Genomic DNA, 16,694 nt, shown 5'->3' on the forward strand with positions numbered 1-16,694 from the left:
TTGTACATTTGTCAGTGCCAAAATGATGCTCCTTTTAGCCACAGTATAACTGTGCATTAACATATGCATGTCTAAAGGAACCAAATTAATCTCACATCCAGAATTCCTGATAGATGATACAGCAGAGATTAGCCTTACTTTTTAATCATCTCCTCCACTTACTCTAAACTAGCCATTGCTCACGTTAAATGTATTTCAAATTGCCCTTCAGTAACCCAACTGTCAATGAAGTACAGTTTAATCTTTAAAGGGGAGGATGAGGTCTGACAGCCAGAGGGTGTTTTGTTATGGTCTTGCTGATGTTTTACCCTGCCGATAACATCACTTAAATCAAGACAGCATAAGATCCGTATCTCAAGACTACTATGACACTTATGGTTTGAAATGTGTTAGAGGCACTTAGATAAAATGTGCTATCTGGACAGATAGCTGACTTAGTGGTCAGACTCAGAAAATTACAGAAATTATAGGTCAGGAAGGAGCCAGATGATCAGCTGGTCCAGCCTTCTGGTAAAAGCAGAGCCTTGGCTTATGGTCCTGTCAAGCCAAGTTGTGAATTCCAGAGACCTCAAAGGAAAGTAACTGAGCAGATCTACCATCCTCTTACATTAAAAGAAAGGCAGCACTACTCTGACGAGAAAGACACCAAAGGCTTTGTTCAGGATCAGCATTTCCCACAGTGATGGATACTGCCTTAAAAAAAACACTTGGTAACAATACTGTGTACTCCAGTAACTGAACTAATGAAGCCAAATTTCCTACTGATTTATGTCTGGATTTGTTGCTAACTGGTAAGATGTGAAAGGTTGCTGACACTTTCCACAGTTCTGACATGCCAATAACATCTTTCCTGCATGGACTAGACAATATCTAAAAAGATGGCACTAAAGATCCAATAAATGCATTCTTCCCCTTGTACAAGGGCCATTTTTTTAGAACCTGCAGGAAGTGGCCATCTTTAGAATTACCAAATCGTAGAATCAACTAGGTTGGAAAAGAACTTTATGATCATCAAGTCCAAACATTAACCCAGGACCCGCAAGAACTCTGTCAAAGACTGTGATCAGACAAGCCTCAGTCATTCAGGAAGTGAGCCAAAAGCCCTAAAAATATGAAACTGTCCTCCTCTGAACAACCATATTTGCTCTAAACTATGATCAGTCAAATCTGGTTTGTTCATCCCTCCCCTTCCTTTACAATCCTTCCATCCAAAGTTTAGCTTTTTTACCTTTTCTTTCTCTAATTCTCAAATTAACATTTAACAGCATATTTCCTCCATACCAATTCTGGTGTTCTTCCTCCAGCCATTCTCCATAAAGTCACTGGACTTGAACAGTCTTTTCTGGATCTTCCAAGTTCCTTTATACTAATTTTTGTCATTCTTCTTTAACAAATCTGCAGTCCCTATAAACCGTATCAAAACCATACATCATTCTTTCTTCCATGTCTTATTGTTCTTGCCTTTTAAAATCTGAGATACTTTACAACAGAGACCTATCATTTGTCCTACCATATGACATATGATACGTTAAGAATTCTTCAGGAATAAACAGCAATGTTTCCTCACATGAAGAACACTTGCTCTGCAGCAGGAATGTACACATGCTGCAAAGGCCCAGAAGAGCAAGTGAAACAAGTAAACAGAACAATTGCAGAAATCTGGTAAGTGATTCATCTTAAACTTATGAATCTCCAACTAATGGTTTATCTTTGAGCAGAGCCCTTCTGAAAGGCAGATCTTTAAAAAGAAGTTCCTTCCCAATCTACAAAGAGATTAGAAAGACAGAATGGTCACTGGTAAGTCTGACAGGTTACTGCAAACAGAATATCCTTAGAACATATAGATGCAAGATTAAAAACATGTTAGCCTGAGCCTTTGAAGACCCTTGTGCTGCCTAAAAAGGAGTTTTTACAGTTATGCAATTCAAAATAGAATAAAAATTAACTTTGCATTAAGTTGAACGCGACTGTTAGAAAACACAGAACCTTTCATCTGGAATCTGTAGAAGCGAGACTGTAACATAAACTTCAACAGCAGTAGAAAGCAAGGGCTTTCCAACAGCTCTGTTCCCTCATGGGAAGAAAGGCTGTGTAATTAGTTAAGCTAGACATTATAAGCGTGAACAAAATCTGGGCCTTTCAGCTTTAGAAAATGTCCACTCCAAAAATGGTATTTTGCTACAAACATGATGGTGAAACCTACTCTCGTATTTCCTCTGGCTCCTCAGCCACACTGCAGTGGCAGTACTCTCAGCTGCTGGGTGGCTAGTAAGCCGGGGGACAGGTGAGGGATAAACAGAAACCCCACAAAGGGCAAGAAGAGATGACACACAGCAAAAAGTGAAAAAGGACAAAAGAAAGACCAAACACATAGGGACAATAAAAGAAACTTTAAAAAGACAAAATATACCACACACACACAAGCTGGGAGAAAAGTAAAGAGGTTAAATAAAAGTAGATTCAAGGCAAGACAGAAGAGAACTGAAGACTTTAAATGCTAATGAGAAAAAAAATGATTCTAAAGGGAAAAAAAATCTGGTAATGAGACATTCAAAAACCTGATGATGAAAAAATAAGAGAGAATAATCAGGGCTGAAAGTAAGAACAGTATCAACCAAACAAAACATGCAGTTAATTGTAATGCCATGGGAGAAAAAACAATCTGTATTCCTAATTGCTCCTTGTAGCCAAAGGCATTATAAAGACAAAAGTAATCAAGTTTTTGATTCCAAGGAACCAATGAAGATAAAAACCAAAAGGACATCAATATAAATTACCCTAAGGAAGAAACAAAACAAAAATATTCTTGGTTCAGGGTTTCTCAATCAGAAAACTTACTTCTAAGAAACCTGGTAATTTGTGTCACTTTCCAACACTAACCTCACATTTCCACATAGCAATTTAAGTCAGCTCCCAGTAACATTCTTAATTCCACAGACACTTTGTAGATGGGACCTGTCCAAATGGCAGCAGTAACAAAGCACAGAAAACAGGGACTCTAAAGGTACCAAGTGTCAAATTTTAGTCTTAATACCCTAATACTGTGGTACCCTGTACTGTAGTCCACCACCAATGATGCTTTAACATTGCCGTTCCTACCTTCTTGTCTTACCAGTTATTTAACTTCAGTTAACAACCCTTTAAAAAGATACAGCATTTCAGGTTGGAGGGCAGCAGGCTTCCCCAGTACGAGATGCACATCTGACATCTATTTCCACCTTATTTCTCAGTTTTTATGTTTTTGTGGACTGGCTTCAGGAAGCACGTTTAATTAAGAACACAGCCTTCCTGCACACAGGACAGACAGTATTTCTGCAAGCTGGCCATATTACACCTATCACAAGTTGTATACCTTTTAAACACCCCAATATTTGACATTTCTTTACAGGCTATATGTTCGGAAGTCCTCATCATGAAAGACAATGGAAATGGTCTAATTTCAGATGCTGTCCTGAATAGAAAACATGAATTCGCAACTCAGGAAGAGGAAGAAATCTGGGTACTCTTCATTTTATGCCTTTTTTCCAGAAGAAATAAAAAGAAACTGCATGATGGTTTGAATCCCTCCTTTTTATGCCCTTAAACTGGTTCAGAAGCAAACAGGGATACACATATACACAGGCTCAAAGAATTACCACACACCACGAAACATACTGCAATACATGTTTGTGCCCCTAGAGCTTCTGTGCTGAAGTACCCTTTGGCTTTTCCTAGTTAAGCACTAGTGTTCAAAAGCTTCTTACCACAAGCACACTCTAATGCCAATGACAGCCTCCTTATCCTTCTAGCTGTAAAGCACACCTTCCTTTAATGCAGACTTCTCCTCAGTTCTAGTGGAAATAGCATTTCTCAAGTAGCAAAGAAGGCCCTTCACTCAGCATGGTCCGTGTTGCTTTTATGTGCCTTTTTCATGTCACTTCCACTTACCAAGCATGCATACAGGAATACGTGTTAATGTAGATACACAGTCTAACTGCATTCAGCTGGTAAGAATTCCTGAATCTGTAACTAAGATTAGCCAGATCATCCCAATGATTGGATAAAGCATAAAAGCAATACACTCACCCTACTGATAGACTCCAGGTCCAAGAACCCAGACCTACCTTTTGCCCTTTTGCATTCCATTCGTAAGAAACCTTCAAGTAGAACCTGCACTCCCTCTCATGGTGGTTCCTTTCACCACAACTCACTCAGGTTTAAGAACCTCCACTAGTTTCAAATTCCCATTCTGCCCTTTGCCACCCCCATCTGCTGTTGTCATTCAAACATGCTTAGCAAAACTGAGGTCTTTTTAAGGAAAAGGGTGTGTTGTTGTCATTAACATAACCCAGATGGCCTCTCATGTTCCTTAAATTTCCTCAAGATCCACTAAAGTACATGAGCCACTTCATTCAGCCATAGGAAGGTCACACTAAATTCTTTTGATCATTCCTATTAAATGCATCTGTTAAAACAACTGCTTTAGAGAAAGATGATCCTTTATGTAGCTCCATTTTCTGCATAACTTTCATTAGCTTGCCAGGCTTTGAGTAGTTTGTCTGTTGCTGTTGTCCCTGAAAACCAGCAACGTGTGTATTTTTTCTTCAGAATTTCAATTTGGACTAAAAACATTCTTTATCAATAATATCAGCCAGCAGCTCTTCCTTTTCATTATATTCCTCAACACAGTCAAACATTAGCAGTGTTTCATTTACTCAGGAGTAAACAGATGAAAACAAACAGAAGAACCCCTCATTATTCTATTTTCAAGTCTCTTGTACCTTTGTACAATGCTTTTTAAATCAAATGCTTATGGTGGATATAATTTACAATTTCTGGCTTTAGAAGCTGAAAAGAGACCAGTAATGAAGATCAGATTACATTCACAGTGAAGTACACAACACTTACACAGATTCCATTGTTCTGGAGGAAATGTGAAGGTACAGGTATTATTAGTGCACTAATATTTGCTAAGAACCTCTGGTGAAGGGATTATCATTATCTACTTCAGTAATGTCAGATTTTTCTACTACACAGGAAATGAACAAAGGACAATAAAAAATGACGCATAGTAACTTGTAATGCTCTCTGCAGTCACTGTGTACAGACACAGGTACCTGTTAACCATACTGCTACAAGGTCATCTACTAAACCTGAAACCATCCCTTTTAGTTTCTAAAATGACATAAAGATTTTCCTTTGAAAAAAGTCTCCAAGACCCATAAGAATATCAGTAGAGTAATAAATGCCACAAGCCTGCGTGCTACTGTGTCAGTAAAACAAAACACTCTACAGAAGACATGCTCATCAGAGCTAAAGGGCTGATACTAGTACAATCTTCAACAGCTGATTCTTGCAAAACTTGCTGTGAAGTGTCTGCACCTTATTTGGAATTGGGCACCAAACCCAGTTTTGGCTATTTTTTCCATTGAAAATACAAGTAAGAAAGGGAGAACAGTTACTTGAAAAAACCTGAAAAAAGAGGAAATAAGTACCAGCAACAAAGGACCCATTTTCTAGCTGTTACAATCACTAAACAAAGATAGGTTTGATTTGATTTCGATTACTATGACTTACTGACATTCGTATCTCCTTTGAAATCTTAAAGATTATAGTAAACCCTTAAAAGGGAACTTTTTCTTCATTGATACCTGAAATTCTGAAACAGCCTTTATGAACAATTAACTCCAAAATTTGCTCTGTAGATGAAAGAGATCACACACTACACTAGGCAACCAACAGACAAAATGCTTAAGATGAAATGACCACTTTACAATATACTGTTAATTAAACACACACAAGTGTCTCAAAGATTTCAGTATAGAGCTGTCCCTCAGAGAATCTATTTTTTTTACTGGAGGACAGAAGTAACAGAAAACTCTTTTACGAAGAATGGTTAAGACCAAAAATTGTAGGGTTAAAAACATATTTTTTCCCTTAAGAATAATAACCTGAAAGATAACACGGCATCACAGCAGTTATCATTCAAGCAACAAGGGCGTATTTATATATACATATATATATTCTCACCAATTCTATGAGTGTCCTGATCCTGATGACTTTCCCCCTTCAAGGCTGTCATTTTTTTATGAGCCTCAACCCACCATGGTTTGTACTTCAGAACATGCTGAACAGCTTCATCTTCAAAAAAATCAGCACTGGGGGGGAAAAAAGGAAGAAAGAAAACAAACACCAAAACCAGTCATATGCTATTTCAATTTATAGTGTATGTGGGTATATTTTCATGCATATAAAGAATACATCTGACTTGGCTGTAGGCTACTTTCCATACATTAGAAATACTTTCTGACATAAAAGCAGAAAATAATCATTATTAAAAGCATAAACAATATTCTCCTTACAATATCCCTTCCTTACTCCTCCACCTTTCCTGAGCCACCCAGAAACCTGGGAAATTGATGAGCTTGCAGCATGACATGAAGGTGAACAAACCTGACTTGTTCTGGTTGTTAAAGGAAGACATTCCAAAGAGAAGAATTCTCAGACAATGTCACTGGCAGCACACTGCATTTCATTGGGAAGCACTCAAAACTTTGGGTACTTTTGCATATACTTTGGGGAAGGGCGTGCAGCTCAAGGGCAAAGATACAGTAGGGACAGGGATGGACTTCTAGGTAAACAGTGGCCTGCCTAGTGCAGCAAGGTGGAAAAAGAAGAGTTGTACATGAATTCTGGAAGACAGATTACCTCCACCTCAGCACAAAGCCACTGTGGTAAAAATCTCATTATAGTAATTCTGGGAGGATTTATACCAAGTGATTCAAGTTCTAAGCCTCCTCTTATTTTAGCTTTTTCTTCAGAACAAGCAATTGTATAAATATTGAGAACTAAAAAAAAAAAAAAATAAGCAGGAAAATTCCTAATACCTTCCTAATCATGACACAAAACCTATCCAGTCTACTGAACAGACACAATTTGCTTTACTCTCACACTGACAGTTTTTTGTTGCCTTCCTTCAGTATCTTTATAAAGTAACTTAAAGAGATCAGCAAGCGTGCATTTTCCTGAAAGGCAACAAAACACTTGTTTGTCAGTTTCTCCCTGATCTGTCCTCAGGACACACAAGAAAACATTTTTTGTTGAAGAAGGATTGGTATCATCTGAAGCAATCAAAACACAGCCCTTAAACTGAATGTTTGTAGCTCATTTACCAAGCCAGAACACAGGGTCTAAGACAGAAATTTGCAATTACTGTCAGTTGCATCACACTGTAGGTTAAGAACTACTTCAGTTCTAAGTGAAATGTCCTTCCAAGTGATGGTTCAAGAAGGCTTTTCTATGTGCTACAGAAACACATACAGCTGCCTCCGAAATACCTGATGGGAAAAATACCAAGCTTGCAAAGATAACTTCTGAAACTACTCAAAGTGTGTTAAGCCTCCCTCTCACCAACAAAACACAAGTACTAATTCTCCCTACCAGGGACTATGCTCTTTTTCCACCAAATCAATCTTGCAGGAGTCACTGTACATTAATAGAGCTCACGGCTTCACTTTAGTCTACTTACCTGGAAGTCCCTGAACCTAACTTGACCTGAAATACTCAAACTTGAAAGGCATGAAGAATCACTTCCACCTTCATGTTCATGGGATGAAGCAGAAAGAAACACAAAGTCCTGGTTTGGAACTTTTCCTCATTCTGTGGTAAAGCTATAATTTCCAAAAGTAATCTTAAACTCAATCATTTTTTAAAAGAAAAAGTGCATATTTCAATAGAGGTACTTCTACTTGACTAGGTGAAGTAAATCAATACTCACAGGTAATGATCAGGCTCAAACTTGGCAGCCTCAGCTGCCAGACGTTTCCTCCTACGCTCATCTACAGGAGTTTGATCTGGATCCTTAATGTCAATAACATCACTGAGTTCATCCTGAAAATGCAACAAAAATTATAGAATCAGGCCACATGTATCACATACAAGATTTATTCAGTTAAGAGTTTAGGAAGAATGCTTATCAGCGTTACTACACTGAAATCCCTAGATGCTCTTCAATCTCGATTTCAAATTCATGCTCCATTGTGCAAATAAAACATCAAAATTCCAAAGAAATTCAATTACTTGAAGCTCCTTAGAATTCAGGATATTATGAAGTCTATTCAGGCTGTTTTATCATAAGGCAGCAGGTTACTCTGCATTATGATCAAATCTGCAGTGTTTAACAAAAGCAGACAACCACACAGACCGGATAAAACTCATAGATACTGTTTTCATGACTTTCGAGATTACTCTCAAGAGTCTGAAGTGGCCATACATTAATTAATGGGCAACTGTAGTAACATTTAGGCATCATTAAGTAGTGGCATATTAAAGCTGATAGAAAATGTACTTCTTCACAAATTTCACTGTAATAAACTAGTGTACACATCCTAATAGCAAGCAAATACATTCGCCATAAACAGGAATCCTTCTGCTCCAAACTCTGATAATTCTACAATTTATGCAGTAGAGTTACATAATTAGGCTGCTCTAAGGAATTACAACTTAAATTGCTTAACACGTAAGAGCAAAGTAACTGCATTTCAAAGTTCCTATCTTAACAATTAATCTGCAAAAGCGAATTGCAATGCATCAGCATAACCCTCATAAATCCCACAAATACCAGGTGGACAGACAGCCTGAAGAGTGCACACTTCTACAGTTACTGTCTGGTAAGAGTCTAAAATAAAAAGTACAGTGAGAAAATCACCACAAATTTCACAATGATAAAAAATTTTACTGCAACAACCACACAGATTAGCCAGCTTTCATTTGGTTGTTGGTTTTGATTTCTCTTTAACTTAAAAAGTAATTAAAATTCATGGCATCAGAAATACTAATGTTAACACTAATGTTAAAAGAGTTTGAAGTCAGAACAGAAGACAGTACCAAATATAATGCAAAAGCGTTAAAGCAGACTGTTAACAGCCTGCAGACTGTTTGCAGCTTGTCAGAACTCTTCACCTGGCACATGGCCTACTTCATACAGGCCTTTTCCCATGCCTTCACAGGCCAGCTGAGCTGTGCTGGTGACATCAGCACACTTCCAGAGCCTGATTTTACCAGGGACCTATTCAGCCCTTTTCTCCAGTGCTGAAATTACTGCAGAGACAGATCAGCCTCTTGACTCTGCTAGGTGTTCCTGCTCCGGCAGGGGGATTGGACTAGATGATCTTTTGAGGTCCCTTCCAATCTCTAACATACTGTGATACTGTGATACAATTTACTCAATCTTGACCACCCCCTACTTCCACAGGAACAAGGATTTGTCTGTACTACCATATGCAAAAGCAGAGTATTCTCAGTAACAGAATGGGATAATGGAAAGCAGTTACTTAATGATTCCCTCCTGTCCACCGAACAAGCCTGGAAGACTGCCCAATACCCAGTACTTTTATGATAGGAAAAGGCAAAAATGCATTTACCTGCAGCCGCTGGAACACCCCTGACCGCAAGTTCCCAAAGCCGTAACAGTACCGTAGTGATAGACTGCTTTCTGCACTGTCTTTGTAAGGGGTCTGCTCTATTTCCCAGTCAAATTCTTCTTCCTCCTCCTCAGACAACTCAGCAGAGGCAGCTATATGTATTGCATAGTCAGAGAAGGAAAATCATTACACAGAAAATACCTATGTTTTAATAGAAAGTCAAACACTGGTAATACAATAAACCTTCTTCATTTTATTGCACCTCCTAAGAAAGCTTATACAACACTGGGCCACACAGTCAGATGCTAATATCAATAATCCACGAGTTCTGCTCCAAATTCTCCAACTTTCAAAAATGAAAACCAGGAACACTAGAGTTTTTAACTATATGCCCTCAAAGACTGAAATAATTGCTGCCTTGATTTCAGCAAGATCAAAACTTGATGCTGAGACAACACTAACCAGAAGCAAAGCCATGTTATCAACAATTGAAGAAAAGCATAAGAAAATTAACCACAAATAAACATTTTTGTCTTAAATACTGATGTTAAAGTTGTTCACTAGAACCTTAATTAGCCTCTACCATTTGAGCTACAGGTCCAGTTGTGCTAGTGTGTAGAAAGCAAAAACTGTGTGTTGTGGATACAGCCACTAGAGGGGTACAACGATCTATAGAGGATGAGCATAAGCTAAGCACATTTTGGAAAAATGTAAATATAACTAATATGACACGTGTATCACATACAATACTTTTGTTTCTATATTTATTCATACTTTCAGAGCCATTCAAAGCCTTCTTGTACCTTGGACAAGACACTAACAGAAATACTGTAGTTTTCTGCATGTATTGCTACATAGTTCTGTAACTATTTCATTATGTACATGTATAAATAGATTGTTTCATCATACCTATCTCTTCTACTAAAGGTTTTGCTGATCTTGATTTCTTTGGTGCTAAAAGAGATGTCAGCATGTCCAGTCCCTCAAAATACTGGCCAGGAATCTCCTTAGGTAATTGAATTGTAAAAGCTCCTTAAAGGAAAGTCAGAACATAGTTACTGCATTAAAATATCCAAAACAAACAAAAATGTGCATTTTCTTCTAATGAAGGACTCGTAGAAACCAGGACATATGCATTTTATTATGCATCAATTTCTGTACATGTTTTTAACCTTAGTTCACAAGTTTCACAAAACCCAAGTATTTTAATGATAGAATATGAAAGAGAACATTTAACGATTTGTGGTCTTTTGACTCACTTTTATATAAACCAAACCAACGAAATACAAGCTTCATTTTATTTTTAATCCTTCCACCATCAATCAAGCAATCAACAGATCCCAGGAAACTATATTCAGCGATCCATTGTCCTAGTCAAGCATGTAATAAAGACCTTGCAAGCAGCAAATTATAGGTTTTATTGGTAGGTTTTACCAATTTTCACCTAATTCCAGAAGGTGTGTGTTTTATTCCAGAAATACCTTCTGCCTTAAAGTGTGGAGAAAGGCTAATGTCTTCTCTCTCAAAACATAGCCAAGGGACTGCCTCAGGATTATCTCATTTCTACTCAGCATTACCTGACTTCTTTGCAGATTTACTAACAATCTTAGTACAGTAACATGCCTGTCCCCCCCAGGGTTTGAAGAGGATGTGTATACAATTATTTCATTATTAAGACAGTTATGGACACATCCTTTGAGCTTAAGGATGGCCTGAGTACACACAAGAAAGTATGAAAAAAATCTTATTCAAGTTAAGTAACATAGGAGAAACTTTACCTTTATTTACATTATTGTATATTTCATTAAAGTACTACGTAATTCCAGTGCAAAGTATAAATTCTTGGAGAGTTAGTAGAATTTTTATTGACATATACAGTAATAACATTAATGAATACCTTTGTCTGTATTATAAGATGCTTTTTCTCTGCCATCTTCTACAATTCTTCCAGGAAGTGTCAACCTACAAGCAAAAATGACATGCCTCATTGAATGCCTCACTAAATCTACAACTTAATGTCTCAGCCGTTAAAAATGTAAGGCATATTCCAGAAGTAGCACAAAGAACTTAGCTACATGACTCCTTTCAACAGTAATGGAAGTCATGCAGCTAAATCCCCATTTACTTCAAAATCCATTTTCCTAAATATTGGCACAAGAGATCAGCATCTGAGATGAGATTTGTGACTCCTGGCTCCTGGCCTGGGTGAGGTTACAACCACCACAGAGATGACACCCTTTGCATTATATGCAGCACTTGGAAGATACTACAATTTAAAAACTATAAGCTAATCCACAGTGACAGGATATGAGAACTCTCAAGAGCTCCTGTTTTGCTTATTCAGAATAACTAAGTCACTCATTCTACCAGTCCACTAAAATCGCTTGTGGTCTACTAATGTTTAAAGTGGAAGCATGCCCAAGAATACAGGATATAGAAAATAAGAAAAGTTAATAGCTCGTCATGCCAAAGGTTCTCTTAACACTCTCACACCAAGATTGCCTCTTCTTCCTTTTCTAAAGAATATTGGGGACTCTTCTACCTAAAGAAAAGATACAGCTGGAAGCTCACTTCCTACTGCCCCCACTCACATGGCTTTTCTCTTATTAAGAGTGCATCAAAATCAATTCTTCATCAAATGTACCGCATCTCGCTCTCAACCAGCAAAATATACATTTGTTCTACACATCTTACGTCCAGAATTGTCTTCCCATTTTACAATTAATCATAGAATTACAGAACAGTTTTGGTTGGAAAGGACCTTAAGATCATCTAGTTCCACCCCCCTGCCATGGGCAGGGACACCTCACACTAGACTATGTCACCCAAAGCTTTGTCCAGCCTGGCCTTCAACACTGCCAGGGATGGAGTATTTATCATTTCTTTGGGCAACCTATTCCAGTGCCTCACCGTACTTACAGTAAAGAACTTCTAATCTTTAATCATCATCATCTATTAATATTTAATCTATTAAGCTACTAATCTTCAATAATAATCTGTTGTAAAATAAATTTAAAAGAGTATTCCTTTAAACTCCCTTTAACGTAATTTAATGCCTAACAATTAAGTGGCCAGATCCATAAAAACAATCCTTTGCATGAAATGGGCTGTCTGTAGTTGACAGTGTAAAAGCTGCAGATGAGGAATGTTCTGAAGGGGCCAAAATGAAGTTCTTTCGCTACTGAATATATTTACTTAATCAAGTTCAATTTTTGTTTAAATACTTCCACTACTTACCTAAGGAAGTATGGTTTAGCATAAAATTTAAAATCTTCCCCTTCAAAATACACATCAAACTCTGAAGCTCTGGCATAAGGCACTTTGATTACTATTGTAAGAAAGTCAGGATCCTGGGTCAGTTCAAAAGCTGGAGTTATCATGATGAATCCAGCAGGAAAAGCCAAGAAGCCCTATCAAAACAGAAAAACAAGGAAAGATTATTGTAGTTTCCAACTTATAAGAGAAAACAGTATCTTCAGAATTCTCTAAGAGGAACATTTCAGATTCTAACAAAAGTATCTTCCATGTGCTGAAGAAAAAAACACAACAGCAGCAACAAAAGTTATCAAGAATGTGAAGGTACCACCTCTGTGCTTCTTAAATAACTGAATGTAAAGGAATGCAAACACTTGGAGCACAGGAAAGCACCTATTATGCTCTGTTTAAAACCCACTAAAGTCAGTCCTGGAACTTGTCAGCTTCTTGTAGCTGTGGTTTACAGCTATGTTTAAATCTTTACAGTTCATTAGTGAACTGATCACAAATCTCAGTTAGAAAATATGGAAAAAAGGTAATACTTCAAAACAATTAGGGTTGTATTTCATAATTCATACACCTATCAATCAGAACACAAGCAAAAGACTGAGTACAACCCAAAGAGACTATATGAGCACACGCACAAAGGATACTGCTATATTCAATGCATAATGGGATAGCACAGAGTAATTAAAAAATGCTCCTTTGCAGCACGTTCATGACACAAGAGCTTGAACATGAGCCGCTGACACACTCACGATGTCCAGTGTGAGCATGCTTACTATTTTGATCAGTTTGCAGGGGTTTCACAATTCTGAAGAAGCATCCTAAAAAATTCACATGCCTTCCTGTCCTGGGTTCAGCAATAGCAGTCATTTTTCTCCTTCCTAGTAGCTGGTGCAGTGCTGTGGTTTTGACTTTCAGCCAGGGAACAGCGCTGATAACACCGATGTTTTTAGTTGCTGCTCAGTAATGTTTAGTCTGACCAAGGACTTTCTGAGTCTCATGCTCTGCCAGGGTGGAGGGGAAGCCAGGAGGAAGCAGAAACAGGACACCTGACCTAAACTAGCCAAAGAGATATTCCATACCACAACACGTCATGCCTAGGATGTAAAACTGGGGTCAGTTATCTGGAAGGGTTAGATCACGGCTCGGTCAGGCTGGGTATTGGTCGGCGGGTGGTAAGCAGTTGTATTCTCTTCCCTTGTTATTTCCCTTATCATTACTATTATTGTTGGCAGCAGTAGTGGTTTGTGTTACTCCTTAGTTACTGGACTGTTCTTATCTCAACCCTTGGGAGTTACATTCTTTCGATTCTCCTCCCCATCCCTCTGGGAGTGGGGGGAAGAAGGGGGAGGAGTGAGCGAGCGGCTGTGTGGCTGAATTGCTGATGGGGCTTAAACCATGACATTTCCAAAGATTCAGTGGAAGAAAACGTACCACAGTAGCAGTAATGGAATTAAATTCCGTAGAGGATACCTGCCACCTCCTTCACCAAGTGTTTTTTAAGGACAGTTTATGATTAGCATCCATCAGGACCATACACATGTATGTACATGGACATGTGTATATACTTAGCATGAGAGAAGGAACTTACACAGTACTACTCACCTGATACAGAACTTGTCTGACCCTTCAATAGTTTCTAAATGCACGGCAATTCCTCAGGTTTAGCTTAGATTTCAGCTGGGGGGAAAGGAGGGAAGAAGGGGACTTAAACAGAATCACACACCTTTGAAAACTGCAAATTAACGTTTTCAGACAAAAAAAATCTTACAAAAAATGTAAAATAAAACTATTACCTGGGAAAACGCAGGTTGTCACTAACTTTCACAGTTATCTTTATTAAACATATCCCCCTTCGGACAACTTCATGAGAGCGAAATTAACAGATTACACTTTTTTTCCCCCATGGGTAACCTGCCTCATTTGACAAGGATGAAAAATAAATGAACTCCCATTTCACCACATCACTTGATTCCAGGGCAATATTCCCACCCTTTCCAGGCTGAGAAGCTGCCATGTGCTTACTGAGTTGTAACTAGATAGGAGACATCTGGCCTGAAAAACACCTTAAACACCTGAAAAACACCTGATGCGCACTTCTGTGTACTTTCTTCTCTACCCAAACACCACGCACTGTCCAACGACAAAGGATAGATAACAAACCCCCATTTACACCCCTCAAGGATGATGTACCAGCCTGCATGTTTATTTCCCAAAAGCCCTTCCCACCTCCCAGCACTGCCACATCTTCGGCATCCCCTAATGACCTCAAACCAATCGGGAAGTTCCCGCACAAATCCCAGGTATTTCACAGACCTCATTTTAGGAACCACGCAATACCACAACATTCAATCCCCAGCAGCACTTCCCACCGCCGAAAATTAAGGTATCCGGAAATAATGGAGCTTCTCAGCCTTTTACTAGAGAAAAGTAAGCACAAGCAGAACTAAAGTATTTCTGTTGCAACCAGGAGCTGACAGGAAAAGGGACAAACACTGTTTTTCCCTCATAGCACCACGGTAAGGCACAATGTGGCACCGCTCCAGGTAAACTGGGTCAAACGCCGGCTTTCCAGCCGCACCGGGGGTACACAAGGGGAATCCCGCCGGCCGTACCCCAAACGACCCGGGTCGAGCGGAGAAGCCGCTCACGCCAAGGTGACGCGGTGAGGGAAGGGACGAGCCGCGCTCGCCACCAGCAGACCCGCACCACGGCTGAGGGCCGCGAACAGCCGCCACCCGACGAGGTCTCTGAGAGTGGGGAAAGGCTCCGAGACCATCACTGCCAGCGGGAACCCCACTCCGCTACTCACCACGCCGGCGCCATTCCGCTCCCTTCACCGCGCAGGCGCAAGGAGCGCCGGCGGGGCGGGAGCCAGCTCGCTCCGCCCTGAGGGATGTCCCGGCTCGGCCCGGCCTCCTCCTCTCTCAGAGACCGCCCCTCTTGCTGCTGCCCGCCTGCGGAGAACAAAAACGGAAGGGACGGGAGAGGGTGGAGCAGGCGAGTGAGCGGTCAATGGCATCAGGACGGCTGAAGGAGCGTGTCCCACCCTTCGGGGGTGGACATGCCTCGCGTTCCCTCACGGTCTGCTGGTGGCCGGGGAGCCGCTGGCCAGGGAGACCCGTTCCTTCCCTTCTCTCCCCGGCTGGCTTTGTGTTTGAACAAAAGTGAGGGTTTGGTGGGCTTGGTCCTGCTTCAAGGGAAATCCAGTGATCTCAAGAGAAAAAAGTAGTAGTTGATCATATCCTAATCCTTAACTCCCATCAAAATGCTATTCAGAGAATGGGGTGCTGCAGTCTGAAGATCGCTTCCATAGCCTCTGTGCTTCCCCCCCCCCGCCCCGCTCTTTGTGGTAGCTGCAGTAGGCATCAGGCACGGTCAAATACTGCTTAAACGTAACAGGCTGTGGAAAGTTGATGGTGTTATCTCACAGCTCAAAAGGTAAGAAATGCTTGTATATGTAAATAAAGCATCCAGTGAGAGCAAATGCATCTGGACAGGAGAGAAATGAAGTTAACTGAGTAAATACAAGTAGGTTTGGACCTAATGTAATTTAAATTGATGTGGTAAGGAGAAAATGATTTCAAGAACCAAAATACATTGAAGTGGAGGGCTGCAGAAACAGAGGAAACAGAAGAGTGGCCCCAGGAGCACTGTTGGAATATTCATTCCCGATTATGTAAGTCTCTTCTAAGACAGCAGATAAAAGCGAACAAGATTGACAATGTGAATAGAGGCTGATCCTGATGAATCAAAAGAAAAATGGCATTAAGAACAAGAACCTCAAAAAATTGCTAAAAGCAGTAAAGTTGGTTTAAAAGCCATCATTTACTTATCTTTAAATACAGCACCTAATGTAGAATTAATCTGATTTTTTCTGACATTAGACCAAGAAAGTCTGGTTCCAGATAATTATCTGCATTTTTAAATGCTACTGACTCTCTCCCTATCCCCTTTGAAATGCATTCAAATGTTTTTCCTGAAGGGGAAAAAAACATAATTATGTAACTTCTGCTAATGAAGTGTGCTTGG

At 39.6% G+C, this 16,694-nt stretch overlaps 1 protein-coding gene across 2 annotated transcripts in view; it reads right to left on the reverse strand.

Annotated features, from left to right (window-relative positions):
- The window catches only part of SHQ1 (SHQ1, H/ACA ribonucleoprotein assembly factor), a 50,079-nt gene extending 35,680 nt beyond the window's left edge, over positions 1-14,399 (reverse strand). For both annotated transcript variants that reach the window (XR_009726774.1, XM_061362105.1), the window contains exons 1-7: positions 14,268-14,399; positions 12,639-12,811; positions 11,299-11,363; positions 10,311-10,433; positions 9,402-9,553; positions 7,757-7,869; positions 6,010-6,137 (exon numbers count right to left, since the gene is read on the reverse strand). Coding sequence is in view for 1 of the 2 variants with exons in the window: in XM_061362105.1 (XP_061218089.1) it covers positions 6,010-6,137; positions 7,757-7,869; positions 9,402-9,553; positions 10,311-10,433; positions 11,299-11,363; positions 12,639-12,781 (724 nt within the window). In the remaining variant the exon portion in view is untranslated. The remainder of the gene's footprint in view (positions 1-6,009; positions 6,138-7,756; positions 7,870-9,401; positions 9,554-10,310; positions 10,434-11,298; positions 11,364-12,638; positions 12,812-14,267) is intronic.
- Between the last annotated feature and the right edge of the window lie 2,295 nt (positions 14,400-16,694).

This window comes from Neopsephotus bourkii, unplaced genomic scaffold (genome assembly GCF_033783945.1).
Source record: "Neopsephotus bourkii isolate Nb327-2 ecotype Australia unplaced genomic scaffold, CSIRO-AGI_Nbou_v1 NB_1080, whole genome shotgun sequence".
NCBI lineage: Eukaryota > Metazoa > Chordata > Aves > Psittaciformes > Psittacidae > Neopsephotus > Neopsephotus bourkii.